We start from the raw sequence: 19,694 nt of genomic DNA on the forward strand, positions 1-19,694 counted from the left end.
AATGGTAATGTCTGTGTTTATAATAAACCAACCTTAGGGCATGAAAAAATAATTACCCTTCAGTTTTTGTGGCTAGCTTTCCTGATAAACAGGCATTACTTTTTTTGTTTGTGCAAGCGCCAAACCACAACTTGCTATTGCTGCCACTGCCTGCAAGCAGCTCCAGGGTGTTATTCTATCACCTGAACTAAACATCATAGCCCCTGAAAACCTGTTTCCAGAAAACTATTCTCTGTAACATAAAAATTCATGTTACATTTAGCCTTATGCCTTCATGCATGGGAACTTCAGTTCAAATTTAGAGGGCAAAAATAACACCATTGTTAATATTAAATAGGTGTTTATCCACCATGCATCTACCTGATCTATTTCATTAGACTGTGTGGGGTCATTTTATCAGATAAGATGTCAGTGTTTTCAGCACCAAATAGCCAAACAACTGAAGAAAAGTATCTGGAAAATCTTTTTTTTTATAACCTTTAGTGCTTTACTCTATCAATATAACAGATAAAACTAACTTTCAGTGGAATTCATTTAAAGCTGACAAGTTTTAATAAGAGAGTTGTTGCTTCAGCTGTTAATGTGTAGTTTGCAGCAGTGGGTGTTTAAAGTCCCAGTAAAAATGGAATTTCTTTAAAACCTGATAAGACTGAGCAGTTGTAGTGTGAAATCACTTGACAGTGTTAGTGCAGTAAACTCCCAGAGTTCAGTAAATGCATGCTGTGCCATTAGTTGAGACAGAACAAACCTTCCTCTGCTGAGTAGATGGTAGTCACGGGGCTAAAAGGACCCTCTCCTTTGTTGTTATACACCCCCACTTTGACCTGGTACGGGGAGAAGGGAGGGATACTCTCATTCTTGAAGACATATCTCGAGGCGTCCGGCGATGTGACAGCAGCCTGCATCCAGCTCGGTGCTCCAAGTGGGCGGAAAGCCACCACATAACCAAAGCCCGGACCGCTCTGCAGCTCCTCAGGAACAGGCTAAAGAGGTATGAGATGACTCAGAGAGATGACTCAAGATGACTGGTCCTAAAGATATTAATACTTTAAGGAATGCAGCCATGCAGGGATTAGGGCACTTAGAGAAATAGTGCTGAGGTTGGTACTGTACTCAGAGACCCTGTGTGAACCCTGTCTGGTTAAGTGCTTTTATGTGGAGGAGAAATTAAAAAAGAACTTTCCAACAGAGCTGTAGAGTTAGTCTTTATACATTATGTTTCAGTTTCACATTTAGAGGACTCACTGAAGTGAAGCCTGCAATCCTACACAAATATCCTGACACTAAGCTTTACAGCTAACATTTTCATCACTGTTGTGTTTGAAATCAGTATTAGTTAGTTTAAATCTTACACTTCATTTAAAACTGGGGTTGGTAGTCAGATTTTTGTCATACTGATAAAAAAATATTTATGTCCTGATGGCAATCAATACATAATTTGTTCTTAAAAAAGAGTGAAAAAAAGCTGCTATCTACAGCCAGAGTAAACCTGGGAAAACACCAACCAATCATTGTTTTTGGGTCCCAAAATTTTAAACCAAGCAAATCCCGTCCTGCCGTTCTGCCCGCCTCCTGTGCGTACATTTCCTCGGCCTGCACTCCGAGTCCCCGTCCCCTGCCTCTGCTTCTCCTGCCTCTACTGACTGTCCCTCTCGCTCAACCTCGGGCCTGTCCCCTCTGACCCGATGATGTGCTTTGCTCAGGACTGTAGTCCGGATCAGAGTCTAAAAAGCACTCCCTACAGGGGCTCTGACAAGCAAAAGAATGAATGACATTCAGTAAGTCCTACAGAATATGTATTGTAGCGTCCGTCCGGACGCTGTAGGGATGACGAGCCGATTCGTGAACACATTGGGCTTTAATAACCGGTCACTGTCGGCCGTGAACACGCCAACCAACAAAACAACAATCAATGTTTGAATGAATGAAAAACTTCTCCTCTTGTCTCTCCTCTCTCCCACTCACACACTCTACACCTCTCCTGACTGTCAACACTGTAGGAATTAAGAACATCTACACTGAACACGTTTAACAAACAGTAGAGCTGTTACAGTATTATATTTGTTATAACTTTTCTCCTGATATCGTGTCACCAGTACAACTGGATAATGCTAGCATGACAGCTGTGAGTACTAACAGCAGCCATGTTTGTTTGTGTTTTTAACTTTCACTATGATAATGTTTTGGTGAGGACCGGTTTTGAATCAGTCACGATCATATTGTCGCAAGTCAGCAGCGCTTGTGCATGGGGGGGGGGGGGGGGGGGGGGTCGTTTTGTAAGAGCTCCGAGGGAGGAGGGGAGGAGTTAGACAGAGTCCTGAAGACATGCTACATTCAAATTCATGCTAGTTTTCCGAGACTACCAATCCTAGCTTTAAAGACAGTATGTTTTCATATCAAGTCCATTTGAAATGCGTATGTTCAAGTGAAAAACTATCACAAATACATCCACAACTATGTGAAACACTCACATGAAGGAAAATACAAGCTTACCTCCCAAGTGATGACCAGCTCCGAACGTCCACCACCTCCACCGTTCACTCGGGCAGGAGTCACCCTGGGTACTAATGGATCAACCACAGTGTTACAAGCACCACTTTGTATACTAAGGTCAAGTCAAGCCATTTCTATTTATAGAGTGCAAAGTCCAGATATCTCAAGGCACTTGCCTCATAGAGTATGTCTAGACAGCACTATATTATTAAGTATAGTGTGGGTAATAATCCAGGTGCCTGTATTGCAAAATTAAAATATGGCAGACTCTGTTGTTCTCCATCACATGGAATCGTTAGAGGTTTGAATATGCCAACTGGTTACAGAGTCATACCTCTGAAGCAAGAACTACACTCCCATAAAATGATCAGACTCAAGCAACCTATTTACTCATCTGGTATTGCTGTATGTTTTGATGTACATGTTTTGAGCATTTAAGTGCAGGTGTACTTATCCGTGTATACAATGCATATGTGACTGCATGTACCAGCATACATGTGTCGTTATGATATATAGCTCTTCATGTATGGTGACTTGTTTTCACATTAGGATTCAACAATTAAGGGCCATAAGTGAAATCTGGCCCTTTCATAAGATTTGATGGATACTAGTGATGAACCCATTCCTGATGCATCTATTTGTGAAGTATTTTCCAAACACTACCTAAGAGAGGATTTGTTTTCCCTCCTTAACAACTCATTGAAACTGTCTAACTGAAGCTGCCAGCCATAAACACATTTGTTGTGAATTCAGTTCATTTATTTGTTTTGTGCCGTAAGGAAGTAGAGAATCCTCTGAAATGCACTGGTACAATGAAGTTCTTTGAAGGGATCTAATTGCCTTCCTGAAGTAGGATCACTCTATGTATTATGTGCATAATTTGCAAACAATTTGTGTCACCAGTGGCAGCAGAGGAAAAATGTAAACAGCTTTTGATACGTACGCATTTCCTTGGTGCGGGCCTTTTTGGAGGGTTTGCTGGGCTCTCCTGTTCCAATGCTGTTGGTTGCCAGGACTCGGAACTCGTACTCCACCCAGGGACTCAAGTCAATGACAGTGGCTGACAGCTGCTTCCCCCCAAGCTGCTCAGGAACTGAGAGGCATCACAGATACAACCTTTCATCAAAGCCCTGCGAGATCCGCCACTGAACGCAAGCCATACTGGTGATGTGTTATTTACAGTAATTTTATGTGTGGTGTTTGAAAAAGATACAAGAGGTATACAGTTCTGTCATTTTACCTACACAGTTAACTTCACATTAACACCACCCACACACAGACTGTTTGAAAAAAAGCAGCTTACTGGTGGTGACAGCCTGCCATCCAAGAGAGAAAGGTGTTCTGGCTTGGATGGTGAAGCTGAGGATGGGGCTGTGGTTGTCCATCCCAGGTCCCCAGGACACAGAGGCAGTGGTCTCTGTCACATCAGTCACCTGACAGTCTATAGGGGGGCCTGGAGGACCTGGGGAGACATTTAGTCATGGTTCAGTCACCCAGGATGATGTATGCTAAAGACAGGAGTTGGCTGTACCATCATTTAGGAGGAAATTAATAACCTTCCCCTGAGGCAGAGGTTCTGGATGTTAGGCTGAATCTTTAGGTAAACAAGAGGGGTCATGAGAAAAGGAGCAGGAAAGAAGAACCCTCAAGGAATAAATAACATGGCAAAGAATATAACCATTTCATTCTGATGTTCACCAGTTTGTGTAGATAATTAGAAAGTTTAACCTCTTTTATAAACTAAAAGAGGCAATTAAAGAAATAAACTGCTCAGATTTGAAAGTGCAAGAAACTTTTTGAGAAGCAGCCAACAGCTGATATTGGTTTATCTTTTGGTGTCAGAAACCACAAAGGTAAAGGCAGGCTCTTACTACATGGGTTTTTATATGGATTTGTGGAAACACATTTATTCTTTGGCTGTATTGCTCTGTAATCACATTAGGGCTGCATCGGATCACATGGTTTGTGATCCCATTTGGTTCGGATCACAGATTTGTGTTGGCAATTGAGCCATTTTTTGTGTCGGCCAAAAAACAAAATATAGATATACATATTTTTAGTATACATGTGTGGTTGTAACAGTGCTTTTCAGTGCAAACTGAATCCCAATGCCTCCAACTGATGCACTGCATCCTCAGGTTCCTTTACTGTGTACAAGAGGTGCATTGATTGTGAAATCAGGGTTGATACTGAAACTGGTGCTTAAAATGTAAGACTCAAAATTAAGCTGATAGCTGATTCAAATGATTTTTAATTACATCTGTGTAATTATTGTAATTCTTCCATTTTGATTTTTCAAATGAGCTATGAGTTCTTACATATTTAAATTATTGTGAACGCTCCCTCCTAGTTCCTTGTTTTAAATACCTCTTGAAATGTCACTGGAACATGTTTTAAAAAACTGAATGCCGCTGATCTTTCTTGGAGATGGTATATTGTTTTCACACTGCCATCGTTTTCTTTTACATTTGACCAGGAAAAGCAAATTAGAGTTGTCCTACAATTGACTTCTTTCTGGCAAATCAAACCCTCTTCTTTAAATCAGCAGTTGAGCATACGGGCTTGCCAGCATTGAATTGATTCAATAAAGATAAAGACAAGATGCAGTTAGATACAGATTAACACTGGCTGCTGACATCAGTGCATGGCACATCATTGGCCAATGGGCCGATTTCTATTAGTAGGACGAAATTGGCCGGAACAGATCCCTTAACTAAGTACATCTAACTTATGAACACAAACAGAAATCGCCATGTTCAACAAGTTTGCTGTAATCTACAAAAAAAATATATCATATGATCTTTGACAAAGTTTAACATGCAATGCTATCAAACTGTTCATTTAGCAGGTGTGTATCTGAGTACTGGCTGCTCCTGCATGTGTTGTGTGAGTTATTCAGTATTTGGGGACTATATATTACATTTTTTGGACTAAGCACAGCGCTGTATAACAGAGTGCGTAATATGACTAAGTTCAAAGCTACAGACGACACGAGGCTGTGGTATAACCAGTAGTGGACAGTAACAAAGTAAATTTACTTGAGTACCATACTTAAGTATATATTTTGAGTATCTGTACTTTACTTGAGTATTATTTTTTGGGGGAACTTATTACTTTTACTCCACTACATTTGAAGGACAATTATTGTACTTTTTACTCCACTACATTTCTATCAGTGCTCTAGTTACTCACTACTTTAGCTTTGATGTCAGCTCATGAATTTCCTTCTCTTTTCTGAAATCCTAAGACAGTAAAATGCTTTTGTGTAGTTCTGTTTGTCTCAGTGGTTTAGTCGTACCTGTATATCGTGCGTCTCCACGGTTGAACGTGGAGTAAACACAGAGCATGTTTCACTCAAATCAGGCAGTTCATATAGAGGTGGTAATGATGGCTATAACTCTCCACATGCGCACCCATGGTCATATCTTCATCCCGTGTTAGAGGTTTTTGAAATGAAGAATGATACGTATTGTTTTAAATGTTCTCCCTGTTTCCCATTCTGCACAAACATACAAACATTCACTGTCCAACCTGAGAAAGCATGTCAAGCTACGTAACGTTTGTTTCATTCCAGATGAACATTTCAAACTAAGTTGTCTGAGCTTAGAGTAACTTAGTTTCTGTTTTTATTCCATGGTAAAGTTTTTAGAGATTTCAAGTAATGGTTTCTAAATAAACATGTCGAACAGAATGTACTCCTATGTATTCTTGACTGCCATAATGCTTTTTGAGATTTTTGAAGAAGTACTTTGAATACTTAAGTATTTTTAAAAGCAAGTACTTCAGGACTTTAATTCAAGTAATAATCTGACAGAGCAACTTTCACTTGTGTTGGAGTAATATTTGACATGGAGTATCTATACTCTTAAGTATAGTACTTTGAAGCTGTGTACTTTGTCCACCACTGGGTATAACGCTACTGACATCCCAGCTGATAGAGGCAGTGGGAGTGAGAGAAGAAAAGCGTAGCATTGTAGCCACACAATAACATAAGAACCCTTTTCCTGTGTAACAATTCACAACTCATATAAAAATGTAAAAAAAGACTTAACTGTTTTCACTTTTGTGCAGCAGATCTCTATGGTACCTGCATGCACTACATAAACACAGCGTCCTTTTTACTGAGACCCTGCTCAGGTGTTTATCAGCAGTAACTTACTAAACACCATAATGATTAATTTTCCATCAATCTGTTGATCAAGTGTTCCACACCTGGATGAAGTTTGTTGGAGAACAGTACAGATCACAGATCAACTGTCATCCATTACACCACTAAATCACATCATCGCATTATTACCCTTACTTTATGACAAAGAGTGGTAATGTGCAGGCTTGTTTATTTTGCTATTAAATGGTACAATGCATCCCAGTCGGCTTTAGCACTTGTGTTTACATTCTAGTATTCGCTGTGAAAGAAAGGGGCATTCTTTGCAAACACAGGATTTGCAGCAGGAATGTGTAGGAAGAAAGAAGATAATAGAGGCTTTTTCTGATACATCCGTAGCCGCTGTAGTCCTGCTGTGTTACATTTTTGAGGAGGTGCATTGCAGCTTGAGCGGAGCTGCAGTGGCAGTCTGCCGTGCCGTAACGTCTTATTTCAGAACAACAAATGTGACAGGAGGTTGGTTTTGTCAAGATGTGGTGTGAAGGACATTTTTACCTCGTACAACCACATCAGTAGCAATAGACACGCTGTCCACCTTGGTCTGGACTGCACACGTGTACTTCCCAGCATGTCTCAGCTGAATGTTCCGGATCATGATGTCACCGGCTGAGCGCTGTCAGTGCAGAAACAAGAGAAGTGGTTAAAAAAGAGTAAAATGGCAGACTCTGAAGTTTCAAAATGAAGTAAAAGGACTGAAGGAACAAGTACATTGCCACAGTGATTATGTTTGGCATTCAGTTTACTTTATACAAACACAAGCTCAGGGATGCACCAATGACTGAGTGAAAGTTTTCATGATTACTTACGGAGGTGGTTCTTTGATGAAGAATGGAAAAAAAGCTGCTTTCAGCTCTATCCTTTTTATTCACTCTGATTCCATGTACTTTACAGACAACCACTCAATGCCAAATCCATTATTAGCTTTGAACTTTAAAGTAAGAGCTAATGTTAAGTTAATGTCTTATCTATGAAAAGAAGGGGACTACAAAACGGGATTAGGCTTGATAATTACTTTGATGTATAATCAGGGTCATTTTATAGAGATAAAAATTCAGTTGCTGCTAGTCATTCGGTCTTTGAAACTCCCTGCCATCATTAAAATATTATAACTGTGGAAGGAATGCGTCACAGATCTCTCGCTCTGGCAAATTTTATATACAGCGAAAAAGGACCTCCAAGCTTGCTTAAGAAATCAAGTCTCAGCAAAAAAAGTCCTTAGAAATACAGTAATCATGTTGTGTGCCTTTTGAACACAAATTCAAATGAAACTGACAGCAGTCCACCGCCTCATTTCTGTCTCTATTCAGGAAAACGACTGCTATAGGTCAAGTTAATGCTGACTAGTCATAGTCAAGTCAATACTTTTAACTGATGGTAACTTGCAATTTTCTCCCTGCTCTTAAAAGTACATTTCAGTTCAGGTTCTGTCATGTTGTATTCAAACTGTCCTTCATTTTCAAACATATTTCTTGATGGCACTAATAATGTTATCAATCACAGCCCAGGAGAGTGACGGCAGCTTTAGCAGTAATGGTTATCCCTACCACATATAAGGAGCAGCATGTCTCTGTTTGCAACAGCAAAATAACACAAACCTCACAAGAAAGTAGGTTTGTGCTGACAGTGATGCTGGTGTGTAAACATTGCTGGAGGCTCATGGTTTTGTTTTCGCTCCACTCTTTCAGGATACAGTATGTTCTCTACCAGCAGACTTCAATGAAGCTGCAGCCAGGTTTTTAACAAGTACTATCCCTTGTCGAAATACGAACAGCAAGGATGAAAAAAACACTGGATGGTGAACCGTTATTAGACCAAATCAGTGTGATTAATATTATTTTTCATTTCTCAGCTGTAGTGCCGCATAGTTTGATCTTCATGTTTTTTGAAATTATATAAACCCAACCCCCTTCAACTATTATGATTCAGCTACTTAGACTCATAATTATAAGTTTACTTGAATACATCATTTTCACTCAATCGTTTAAAGGGCACCGTTCATCTCTTTTTGTAAGACTTATATATATTATATATATTATATATATATTATAAATATTACTTAACATATTAAAGTCAAATCAATCCCCGGAAGTCATAGATTGTCCAACTCATTGTAACAAAGAGGCAATTAATTATCAAAGACACTGACACATTGCAACAACCAACCCCCTCACGAGGATGGTTGTCACACACTATAGGGTTGGTTGTCACACACTATGGGGTTGGTTGTCACACACTATGGGGTCGGTTGTCACACACTATGGGGTCGGTTGTCACAATGGTATTTCAATGGGAAAAATCTTTTAAAAAAGGCAAGAACTAAATTTGAAAGTTTAATTTCACTGACAAGTGATAGGCCTACATAACTTAATGCATTTTAACACAACATGAACAGGAAACACATCTTTAGGCCAGCCTACATAACAAAATAAAGAACAAAACAAATAGGCCTAACAATAATGGCCGACTCAACTAGGCTACATGCAGTCACTGTCTGAGTTACAGTGATGGCACATGTAGGGTCTGCGCACTCCAACTCATTTCACCATGCATCATTTTGCCAACATAGGGGTTGTGACAACAAGGCTAACAACCATCTGTCAACTACTTAGCTAGCTAATAAAAATCTAAACTATAGCTCTCCCCTCACACTTTGTAAGGGTAACACTTGTTTTGTTATAAACCCATCGTTTAAAAGCCTAAAAGAAAAATACTGAGGAGCTGAATATTTACAATTTGACAGTCCTCTCACCTCAAGTTCAGCTGTCTTACTCCAGAGAAGACTACGTAGGTGAGCTCTGATCCTAATTCTGGAATGTCCATACCCTAATTTGAGAGATAGCGCCCTCTGGTGGCGAGATATAACGAATGTGCCAACCAACCCGTGTGACAATCAACCCCGTCCTCCCCTATAGGGGAGCAGTAATAGCTACACTGATGATGCCTCCACCTTTCTGTGAAGCTAATTAACCAGCATTTGTTCACTGCATGCTTTATCCTTCCTGGGTTCAAGGTTTGACTATCATCAATGAAAAGTCACAGCTTGTGAATCTGAATCTTTATCTGTAAAATATGTATGTTTTAATGGAAACAACTTGGAAATGGATGTTTTGCTGATAAGATATTCTTTCAATACAGTTCAGAAAAGCATAATCATTGTGACAACTGCTATCACTATTTTGACAGTTTCTTTACCACAACATATAAGCAGTGCGTGGGAGTTCAATGTGTAATTGGACCGTGGGGCTGCGAGCAATTATAAAGCTCTTCCTGTTAATGACCATGCTGAATGAAAAAATATATATCTATAAAAAAAACAACAGAAGGTGATAAAGATGCCAAGACCTCATAATTGCTTTTCCTAATTAAAGAGTAAAAATATTTGGCCTTTAGATGATCAAATGTAATGCATGGCTGAACACTGCATAATGAATTCCTTGGTCAATGGAGGAGGAGGTATAAATAAGCAGAACAGGTAAACATTGAACACTTTTGTTGAGTTGGAAAAAAAATTCTGTATGAAAACCCATTCATGGTGTTTGATGCTTTTCTTTACAGGATATAAAGCTAAGATTAAACTGTACAGAAATAAGACTTAGATGTGCTAATGATTATTGTAGTGGAGTTTAAGTAGCTAATTTCCTTCTGACTCAATTTGCACTACAGTGTGCATGGAACATTTCTTCTATTAAACAAAGTGAGTAAAAAGAGAAGTTGGGAGTGTTTGTGAGAGTGCATCCACTCACTTGTGGATAAGCTTTAAACCTATTTTTAAATGCTTGAACCTTTTTCTAAGTGGTAAATCATAAGCACAGAGTCACCATGTTCAAGTGGAAGCATGCACACTGTCAAGAGGATATAGAAGAGCTTGTTTTTTTTAAATTTTATTTTATTTTTCAGAAAATGTCACAACTCAAGAATCAGGTGCTTTAAACATACCCTGCCTCAGTGAAGAGTCCAAATGTAATTTTAAAAACATAACTCTTAAATTTGTGTAAGAGCTCTGAAGCACATAGGAAAATGCTTGTTAGATTCCTTAAGCTGTGACATTCAAATTTCTTCTCAACTTACTATGATTTAGGTACACAGAGGAGCTACACACATTAAAGCACTTACCCCACCAACTTTTTCAAAATAGGCCCAGTGGCTTCCAAAGTGGATGAGCTGCTCATTAAAAAACCAAGTGAACTTGAGGTCCAGCGTTGCGTCATGTGATACCTGACAGGGCAGCACAATGCTCTCACCCACCGTCACATCCAGATGACCTGCTGGACTTGTGATCGCAGTGGGCTCTGTGAACAGAGGGGATCATGTCAACAGGATAACTTTGCTCTTTCAGCGTGGAGGAAAGCAGCACACGTCTTTCAGGTGGATTGTTTTATTTCTTTGTTTTCTGAACACTGAGAAATAGTTTCAAAAACATGTCACACTTAAAAAAAAATCCTGCCGCCTGTCAAAGTCTGTCAGAAAGATTAACCAAACAAGATAAATTACTCTCCAGTCTGCAGTGGGCTTGTGTTGCATCTCTTTCAGAAGTCTGATATGGTGTAATATATCACTTACCAATGACAAAGAGGAAGTAAAATAAACAAACAAAAGGAAAAACTCCACCATTAGGGCAGGTCGTAGCCGAGTCTATAATTTGGTTCTGTTAGTGCAGAGACAAAAAGCCATCCTATTTCATCCTCAGCGTGGTGCGCATCAACATAATCTTTGGTCTGTCTCGCCTGGGTGTCGCATTCAACAGCACTGCGGTGCAAAGAATATAGCAGAGGCTGAGAGGCCCATACAGCAGTCCACTGTGAATTATGCATGCATGTCATAAGCATCTAATGGACGGGCAAGCGAATGCAGCATGTCAGGGGGAGTAAAGGTCTATATTCAGCTCTGTCAAAACAAGCCAGCTTGTTTATCTCACACCCCTTAAGGAGAACCGACTGGCCATGGCGGTGCATTCCAGGTGAGTGTAGGGAAAGTTTGGCAACAGATGCAAAATGAGTGTGGTAAAACTTTCTGCCTTCGATTGCAAAGCTGTCACGCTCATTTCCTGTTATGACTGGGAGGAAAATCACAAATTGGCTCCCTCATTCCCTACAGTATGCTCTGTGCATGCACTTCGCATTCTGTAGACCTGTGATAGAAGAGTGTATATGAAACACCCAACAAAGACGTTTTTATTGTAAAGAAACAAGCTGTATTTTAATGTTAACATCTGAATTATAATAAGAATTACTGTGAAGGCTTTTTTATGGCTTTGTATCTGCAGTCTGGGGAAGTGAAACTTACACCTGTGGTTTAGTTGAATCAAAATAAAAAACAGACTATGTTCAAGTGGTGGCTGACATTGACCTCTGGTGGAGTATTAGGATTGAAAGGAACTATATAGCAAAACATCAAGTCAACTAATTTTAGACTTCTCTTGACCATTATATCATAGTTTCATCTCAAAGACATGAACATATGAACTGTTTTCTGTTGATAAAAAATGTTTTTATATCAATGTATTGCACAGCTTCAGTTATCCCATCAGTAAGATGTCACCATTTAAATATTTCCAGAAATAAAAACAATAGAATGCCATAAGCCATGGTCCAAATTAACAGCTATTATTTGTTGTCTCACCACTTTAATTTTCTTTTCGATTTAACATTGTTAAAGGTGGGGGCAAAATATCGATGTACTATAGCATTGTCAATATGCTGGGTCTAAATATTTTAATTGAAGACAAAATAGACCACTAAATAGATTTGCCTGCACATTTGACAAACCATGTCACTACCTCATAACTCCTTGTGGTGGTGCTAATGACATGATTGTGGGGACACTGATGGTAGTTCATTGGCCAAAGAAGAATTTAACAATTATATAGTACCAGAAAGACAGCAGGGTGTTGTGCTACAAATTAGCAAGAAGCATGAGACTTACGTTGGAAGACAAGGAGTGGATGCTAGCTGAAAAATACCAATCTGTACCTACAGACATTGTGACTGTAGCTGTTACAGGTAGCCTACAGTCATACAGGTTGTAAAAAAAACAAGCTGGTTATGCTTTTAAAATTTGCTTTTTTAAAGTTAATTTTTTTACTCTCATTTTACAGTTGTTCCTTATTTTTGTGAATTCAATTAGCAGATTAAAAACATGAACAGTGTTTCATCTCAGTAAAATCAAACCAAAGTGTATAAACACATTATCCTATATTGTAGGGGTATATAATGTTCTTTAGTTTACTACATATCTTGATTTTTTTATTGTATGATTGCCATGTAATATTTCAGCTATTGCAGTATTGTGATGTTACTGTTATCGTTATCGTTGTTGTTGTTGTTGTTGTTGTTGTTGTTGTTGTGTAACTCATATCATATTGCATTACCCTGTGATTCTCACCCCCATGTTGACCTGTGACAAGTAACCCAAACTGACAATGCTTTCTACTTGAGAATGCTTAATGTTTGTATGTATTGTTCTGAAAACAACGCACTATTGACCCTTCAACTCAGAACGACATAATAAAATCTGCACATATACTGTATATAAAATTATACAGTGTACAGCTCTGATGGTACATGTAAAGAGGCTGTGGGGTGAAAAAAAGACAGCGAAAATTGTGCTTCCATGCAAGCTCATTTGCAATTCAAAAAACTTGTAAAGAGGAATCACCAAAAGGCATTTTAATAGAGCACTGTTGTTGACTCTGCTCTTTAGAAAGACCTAGAAAATCCATTGCACTGCAGAAGTGTGTAATTTAAATGGGATGAAATCTTAAACAAACCGGGCATGGCTATGAGCCACGGTGCAAAAAAGTATGAATTAAACATTGAGGCGCATGAATGCAATGAGCCTCATGTCTCGCTTCCTGCAGATTCTGCCAATCAACTAATTGGACGGTGTCGGTCAGGTAAGAGGAGGGTAGTCTTTATTGAAACTCTGCACCACTGTTCGTTCATCAAGTGTGTAGCGAAGGTCAGTGTCGGTTAATTTTAAATGCAGCACTGGTCGGTTGTGTCTCGCAGCTCTTGTGCAGAGTGCCAGATGATTTGTTTTGTGTTCCTCCAAAACATTGACAACCACAAAATGATGTGTTACTTTATTATGAGGGCTGAATAACACAGCCTGCATCAGGCCTGATAAACTAACCCATCACATTACATAAACATGACGTAAATTCCTAAAATACAAAACTTAAGTCCAACGAGCAGTTATTGATTCAAATAATTTTTCATTGATTTAATTTTCCTGTTCCACGGTGACTGTATTTTTTATTCACTTAGAAAAGTGTATGCCTACTTGTTGCCAAGGAAACAGCTAATATAATAAAATAGGAATAAATGTCCAGCTGGCATTACAGTAAAAAAAAACAAAAAAACCCAGTCAAGAAAATAATATCTCACCTTTAACCAGAAGGCTCCCAGCACTGCTCGCTACTCCAAACTGGTTTCTGGCCACACACGTGTAGAGCCCAGCATCCATTTTACTAACATTGGAAATCCGAAGGCTCCCATTATCCAACACAGTCACTCTGTGGAAAAAAGAAAGTACATATATATATATATATAAATACATCACATTAGTCAGATTGACAGTGTTTCTGTGCTAAGTTAATTAAGTTAGCTGGAATATAGTTCTGTACTTGTGGAGGCTTGCCTGATTATGAGTCTATATATATATGCTGTAAATTCTGAGTGCATAAAACACCTCTTCTAAATGAGTAAGCCCAGTTTCCTTAAGCATTTCAACTTTGGCCGGGAGTTTATCTCAGTGAATTTTAATTGGCTCCCTGTGCTTTAGGGTGACATAAGGGGAAGCTCAATGTGAAGAGTATACAGTTTGATTTATCAGCATTGAGATGACAGGAAGAGCGCAGATCACTTCATGGGAGGAAAGTCTCATTTAGTGTCGAAGGAGGATTCTAAATAACCAGACTTTATGGATCTACTCATACTGCATAAGCATATCATAAGTGTTACGAGACACTTGTGTCAGCGGTCATAAATATACTAAAATGTAATTGGACCACGATTTCCAAGTAATGTGTCCGGGAAACTCTGGTGTTTGCATTTTCAGTGCTTTAAGTTTCTTCAGTGTTCATTTAAATAAAGTAAATCCAGCACCCCTGCCTACATGCACCGTTATTCAAGGAGTCTAATGCAGCATGATGCAAAGAAACAGCCTAAGCACATCTACAGTGCAAAATTAGTTAATGAAACCCTGTCTTTACAGAAGAATTTATATCATTTACCTCTCAGTATTGCACCTTCCCTGCTTAAACAGCTTTCTCTGAATAAATCTAAGGTAAGCAGTAAACATTCACAGGCCAATTCAACCTGCCTGCTTGTGTGGTAATAAAAGGACGCTGAACCTCTACGACAGATTGCACACGCAAGTCCAAATTACATAGACTCTCATTTCATCTGTTGCTGTCATCAGTCAAGCCTGACAGATTTCCTCTGACATAGAGAGTGTGCTGCTGCTACTTCACCAGTAAACAAGGTAATGAGTGACGCAGCGCCAAATATGGAAGACAAGTCACCAACATTGCACAGCTTCATTTGTGTGCATATGCTTCCAGCACATCCGTCCATGCAGCAGTTATCTTGAACATGGGGATCCATCTGACTGTGACTAGTTTTTACTGGAGCAACGTTACATTTTTCATTCATTGGATTAGTTTGTCTCATGTTCCTCCCTTGCTGATTCAAAACAATACAAAATAATAACCTCCCCAAGCAAAAGGGATGTTAAGACAGTACATTCCCAATGCTTGTTAATGTTATGAGCACACATATTAACCATTAATGGGAAAAGCTAGTGTTTACTTTCAGCGCCTAGACCTGTAGTGCACATGCAGCATACCTGTCAACATTCCTGGATGCCTGCCATACGTCAAGCCATCCACCCCCCAAACCACCCAGTTTGTTGCATCTACTCCTGGGATTTCTGCAGCCCTATATCTTAACATAACGGGGGCGCTGGTGGCCTAGTGGTCTAAGCGCCCCACATACAGAGGCTACAGTTCTCGTCGCAGGGGTCGCCGGTTGGATTCCCGGCCGCGACCATTTCCTGCATGTCTTCCCCCGCTCTCTCCCCACATTTCCTGTCTCTCTTCAGCTGTCCTATCAAATAAAGGCGAAAAACCCTAAAATGTAACTTTAAAAAAAAGATAATTTAAACGTCTCTCTCTCTGTGACCTAGCAACCCACATCATGATTCAAGGGGTGTGTGAACCTGGGCCGGTTGGTGGCTATGGGCAAGGGTAAGTTCAGCTAACCCAAACATGGGTCTTGCTCACCCAAACAAAAATGAAGGAAAAAAAAAAACACCAGAGCCCATCTCCTGCTGACTTTGTTTTTAAGGCACAGACAAATTGGCTAAATAGTGAGATTCCAAAGCTTTACCTAGCGGCATATACTGAGTAGTACAATTTGCAAGCAGTTGGCTGCTAACAAAAAACACTATATAAAAGTCGTCCTGTGATTTCTCAGTGTTTTGTGATTAGAGGTGTATCTCCTCAAAGTCACGGAGCAGCAGACTCTGTGTCAGATTAAACACACTCAGTACACTGCAAAGATGGTAAAGGCAAACAGAGCCTCACTGTTTAAAACTAGTCACACACTGAAATGTTCACCAACTATTACCTTTTTATAATTTTGAACTATTTGTTTGAGTTTGAATCATTTTAAATTGTGTTAAGATTGTGTTTAAACTTCTTTTTTTCTCAGACATTAATCATTCAAGATAAAACAATGATCTTAGAGATAGGGGATTAAACTACAACACCCGATTCAGTAGAAGTTTGAGTGGATGATTTCTTCTTGGAGTTAGATTACCTTCTATCTTTTTGAGAATATTAGCTTTTATATGAAAGTCTCACTGGATTTTTTTTAATTTTTATCTCATAACTCATCCAGTGAACAAAAAAAAGAAAAGCACTCAGCCACGAAGTGGTAGGCCATGTAAACTGACGGAGAGGGGTCAGCGCATGCTGAGGCGCATAGTGCAAAGAGGTCGCCGACTTTCTGCACAGTCAATTGCTACAGAGCTCCAAACTTCATGTGGCCTTCAGATTAGCCCAAGTACAGTACGCAGAGAGCTTCATGGAATGGGTTTCCATGGCCGAGCAGCTGCATCCAAGCCATACATTACCAAGTGCAATGCAAAGCATCGGATGCAGTGGTGTAAAGCACGCCGCCACTGGACCATAGAGCAGTGGAGATGCGTTCTCTGGACAGCCTTCCCAGAAGAGTTGAAGCTGTAATAGCTGCAAAAGGTGGACCGACATCATATTGAACCCTATGGGTTAGGAATAGGATGGCACTTAAGTTCATATGTGAGTCAAGGCAGGTGAGCGAATACTTTTGGTAATATATCCAATATAGAAATACATTTTTTTCCAATAAAATGCAGCTCTACCACCGACTTCTTTCTCTGTTGTAATGCAGGGTGAAACAAGAAGACCACCTCCAAAAACAAAAATGTTGAGTGTTGAAATGATTTGTATGGGAAAAGGTCCTTAAAAGCCTCTCTAGGCAAGTCAACAAGTCCTTGAATACAGTGTGTTGAAAAAACATGGACAAAGGGCTTAAAAGGCAACGGATCTAATGGCATTCATTTTGCTCAATTTTTAGTCCATTTTCAGCAAAGTCAAGGAAAAAAGACAAAAACAAACAAAAAAAGACACATCTACGTGACAAATTTGTTTGGAGTTGCAGGCATGCCTGGGATGATCGAACACTTTATAAAAATCCCATGAATGGCAGGGTCACAGTTGTTCAAGGCACAGAAAAATAATGTTTTTATTGATTTCATTCATTGTGATACTGAAAAAGCATTTTTTGTGCTTTAGTCAAAAACTGGCCACATACCGCACAGAGTGCTCGGAGTTAAAAGCTAAAAGGATTTTTTTTTAAGCATTCAGCAAAAAATGTACACGACCATCAAAGACCTTTTTCATCAAATACTAATCAGATATCGCTCACATTAGCTTGCTTTCATTCATCACTAAATTATATATTTTTAATACCAACTGTTCAGGCTTGATTCTTTTGTCTTTCTTGTTATCATAGCTTCTCAGCTGGTTTCAAAATCATATTTTCCTTGTCCCCTATTCTTTGATCTCTGTAATTACTGGAGGTAATCTATCACATCCTTTGACTAAAGTTTTCACTTGCTCCATGTGTTCTCCTTATGTTCACAGTTCCCCAGAGCTTCTACATAAAAGAGAAAACGGTTAATGTTGTTTTCCCCTTATCTTGTGTTTCAAAGTAAACAGCTTGAAATAAATACAATTTAAATAAGAAGGTATTAACATCATTTGTGTATGTGTGTAATGTAAATGTGTTTTCTTTGTTCATTGTATTAATCATCACTGAGGAAGGTATCTTAATTTAAGTTCTCCATTTCATCTTATCTGGGGAAGATTGGTCCTTATGCAATCAGAGACAGTGTTTACTCTTTCATTTGCTAAAAAGTTTGATGTTAGAGCGATAGAGAAATCAGACAAGCATAAATAAGACACCCCGCTTATCTCATGTCACTATAGTGTTGATATGAACTCTGACAAAGTGTCACAATTCAATATTTTTTAACCTTCTGGTTTGATATAATGCGGAAAACACATTGACAATCTGGAGTTATAGATAAGGCAAAGCAGACTTTATTTATTTATTTTGCAGGAGAGGTACCAAATCTCAAAAGCAGTAAACAACAAAGACATAATAAATATAATAATAACTGAAAAAAAGAGAAGTAAAGCTGTAATACACTTGCAGCACTGCCCTAACAAAACACCGGAGAAAACAACAAAGTTAATAAAGGGTCAGTCCTCCATACTGATCACCACTGAATATCTCTTTTTCTTCTCTAAAGAATACAAATAATAATTGGGCAGGTTTTTGTTTCCAGAGCCCATCCATCAGTTGTCAGACTGAAAGTCAAGAATATGCCTCGCTGAGATGTCCTTAAGCAACACTGAGTCTCTCCAAGCTCTGATCTCCCCAGAGGGGGCAGGCATGACGAAAAAATCCCTACAGGGATCAATGAAATATCACACTGTTAAAAATGAATCCCCTGGGGCTAACAAGACAGCCGCTGCTTGTTGACCTGGTACTTCATTTAGCCTGGTGTTATCAAAGTTATTGAAAACAGGCAATAACAGATAAGCTTTGTGTACACAGATTCATTTTTTATATGTGAAACGCTGATATCCTGATGCTGCAGCTTGGCTGACAAAAGGAGGGCAGCGTATTCACGATCACTGCCATATGTTGGGATTACTGTCTTGAGGGGTTATTTTTCAAAGAAGAAACTTCAATATGTATTAAGATTCAATGCTTGAGAAGGAAATATGTTATTGATTATTATTTGATGGATGTAACACAGAGAAGGCTTCAACGTCACCTCTTTTAGAACTAAGTTAATTCTTTCAGTCTGACAAGTCATGCCAATTTGGTCAAATTATATTTCACTATCTTTACGGCCTTTCAATTGTGGCTGTAGAACAATTTGCTGACCACATTTCAATCCTTGGAAATTAATTACACTATTGATAAGTGCCTTGCCCTCCAAATCCTCACAAGGAGTTCTCATCTTATCTTCTAAATGGCTCTGCGGTGTAATGGGGTTGAGTCTGTGTTTCAGGATGTAACTGGTTGGAAAGAAGAACTTCAATACCCCTTTCTAAAAGATCCCTTAAAGGCAGTCTGGACCACCCAGAATGATCAAAAATGACCTGTATCGCCTGAGAGGCTGGAGGAATTAAAATACATTAGCCTCTCCTGCAGTGGCCGTTCCCCGTGGAGCCAGAGGTATTCTCCTAACTGAACTGAGGGCTTCCTTTGTAATGGACTATAACAAAGAGTTATGGATATGAGATGTCACAGGGATAAGACTTGCCATTAAACTGTAAGGTAGTCTATGTCAGGCTTCCTCCTCACCACAGCTACAAAGCAACAGTGCAGGATAAAAATATAAGGAGCATTAGCCGTCTGAAAAGCTCCCCCTTTGTTCTCTTTCCGCTCGAAGGTTGCCCTGGAGCAATTAAGGT

General features: G+C 39.2%; 1 protein-coding gene across 2 annotated transcripts in view; it reads right to left on the reverse strand.

Annotated features, from left to right (window-relative positions):
- The window catches only part of cntn3a.1 (contactin 3a, tandem duplicate 1), a 97,302-nt gene that overhangs the window by 5,284 nt on the left and 72,324 nt on the right, over positions 1-19,694 (reverse strand). For both annotated transcript variants that reach the window (XM_034695785.1, XM_034695784.1), the window contains exons 12-18: positions 14,044-14,171; positions 10,772-10,947; positions 7,154-7,271; positions 3,797-3,955; positions 3,437-3,586; positions 2,494-2,564; positions 749-983 (exon numbers count right to left, since the gene is read on the reverse strand). In XM_034695785.1, coding sequence (XP_034551676.1) covers positions 749-983; positions 2,494-2,564; positions 3,437-3,586; positions 3,797-3,955; positions 7,154-7,271; positions 10,772-10,947; positions 14,044-14,171 — 1,037 coding nt within the window. The remainder of the gene's footprint in view (positions 1-748; positions 984-2,493; positions 2,565-3,436; positions 3,587-3,796; positions 3,956-7,153; positions 7,272-10,771; positions 10,948-14,043; positions 14,172-19,694) is intronic.

The sequence above is a fragment of the Notolabrus celidotus genome, chromosome 11 (genome assembly GCF_009762535.1).
Source record: "Notolabrus celidotus isolate fNotCel1 chromosome 11, fNotCel1.pri, whole genome shotgun sequence".
In the NCBI taxonomy this organism is placed as follows: Eukaryota; Metazoa; Chordata; class Actinopteri; order Labriformes; family Labridae; genus Notolabrus; species Notolabrus celidotus.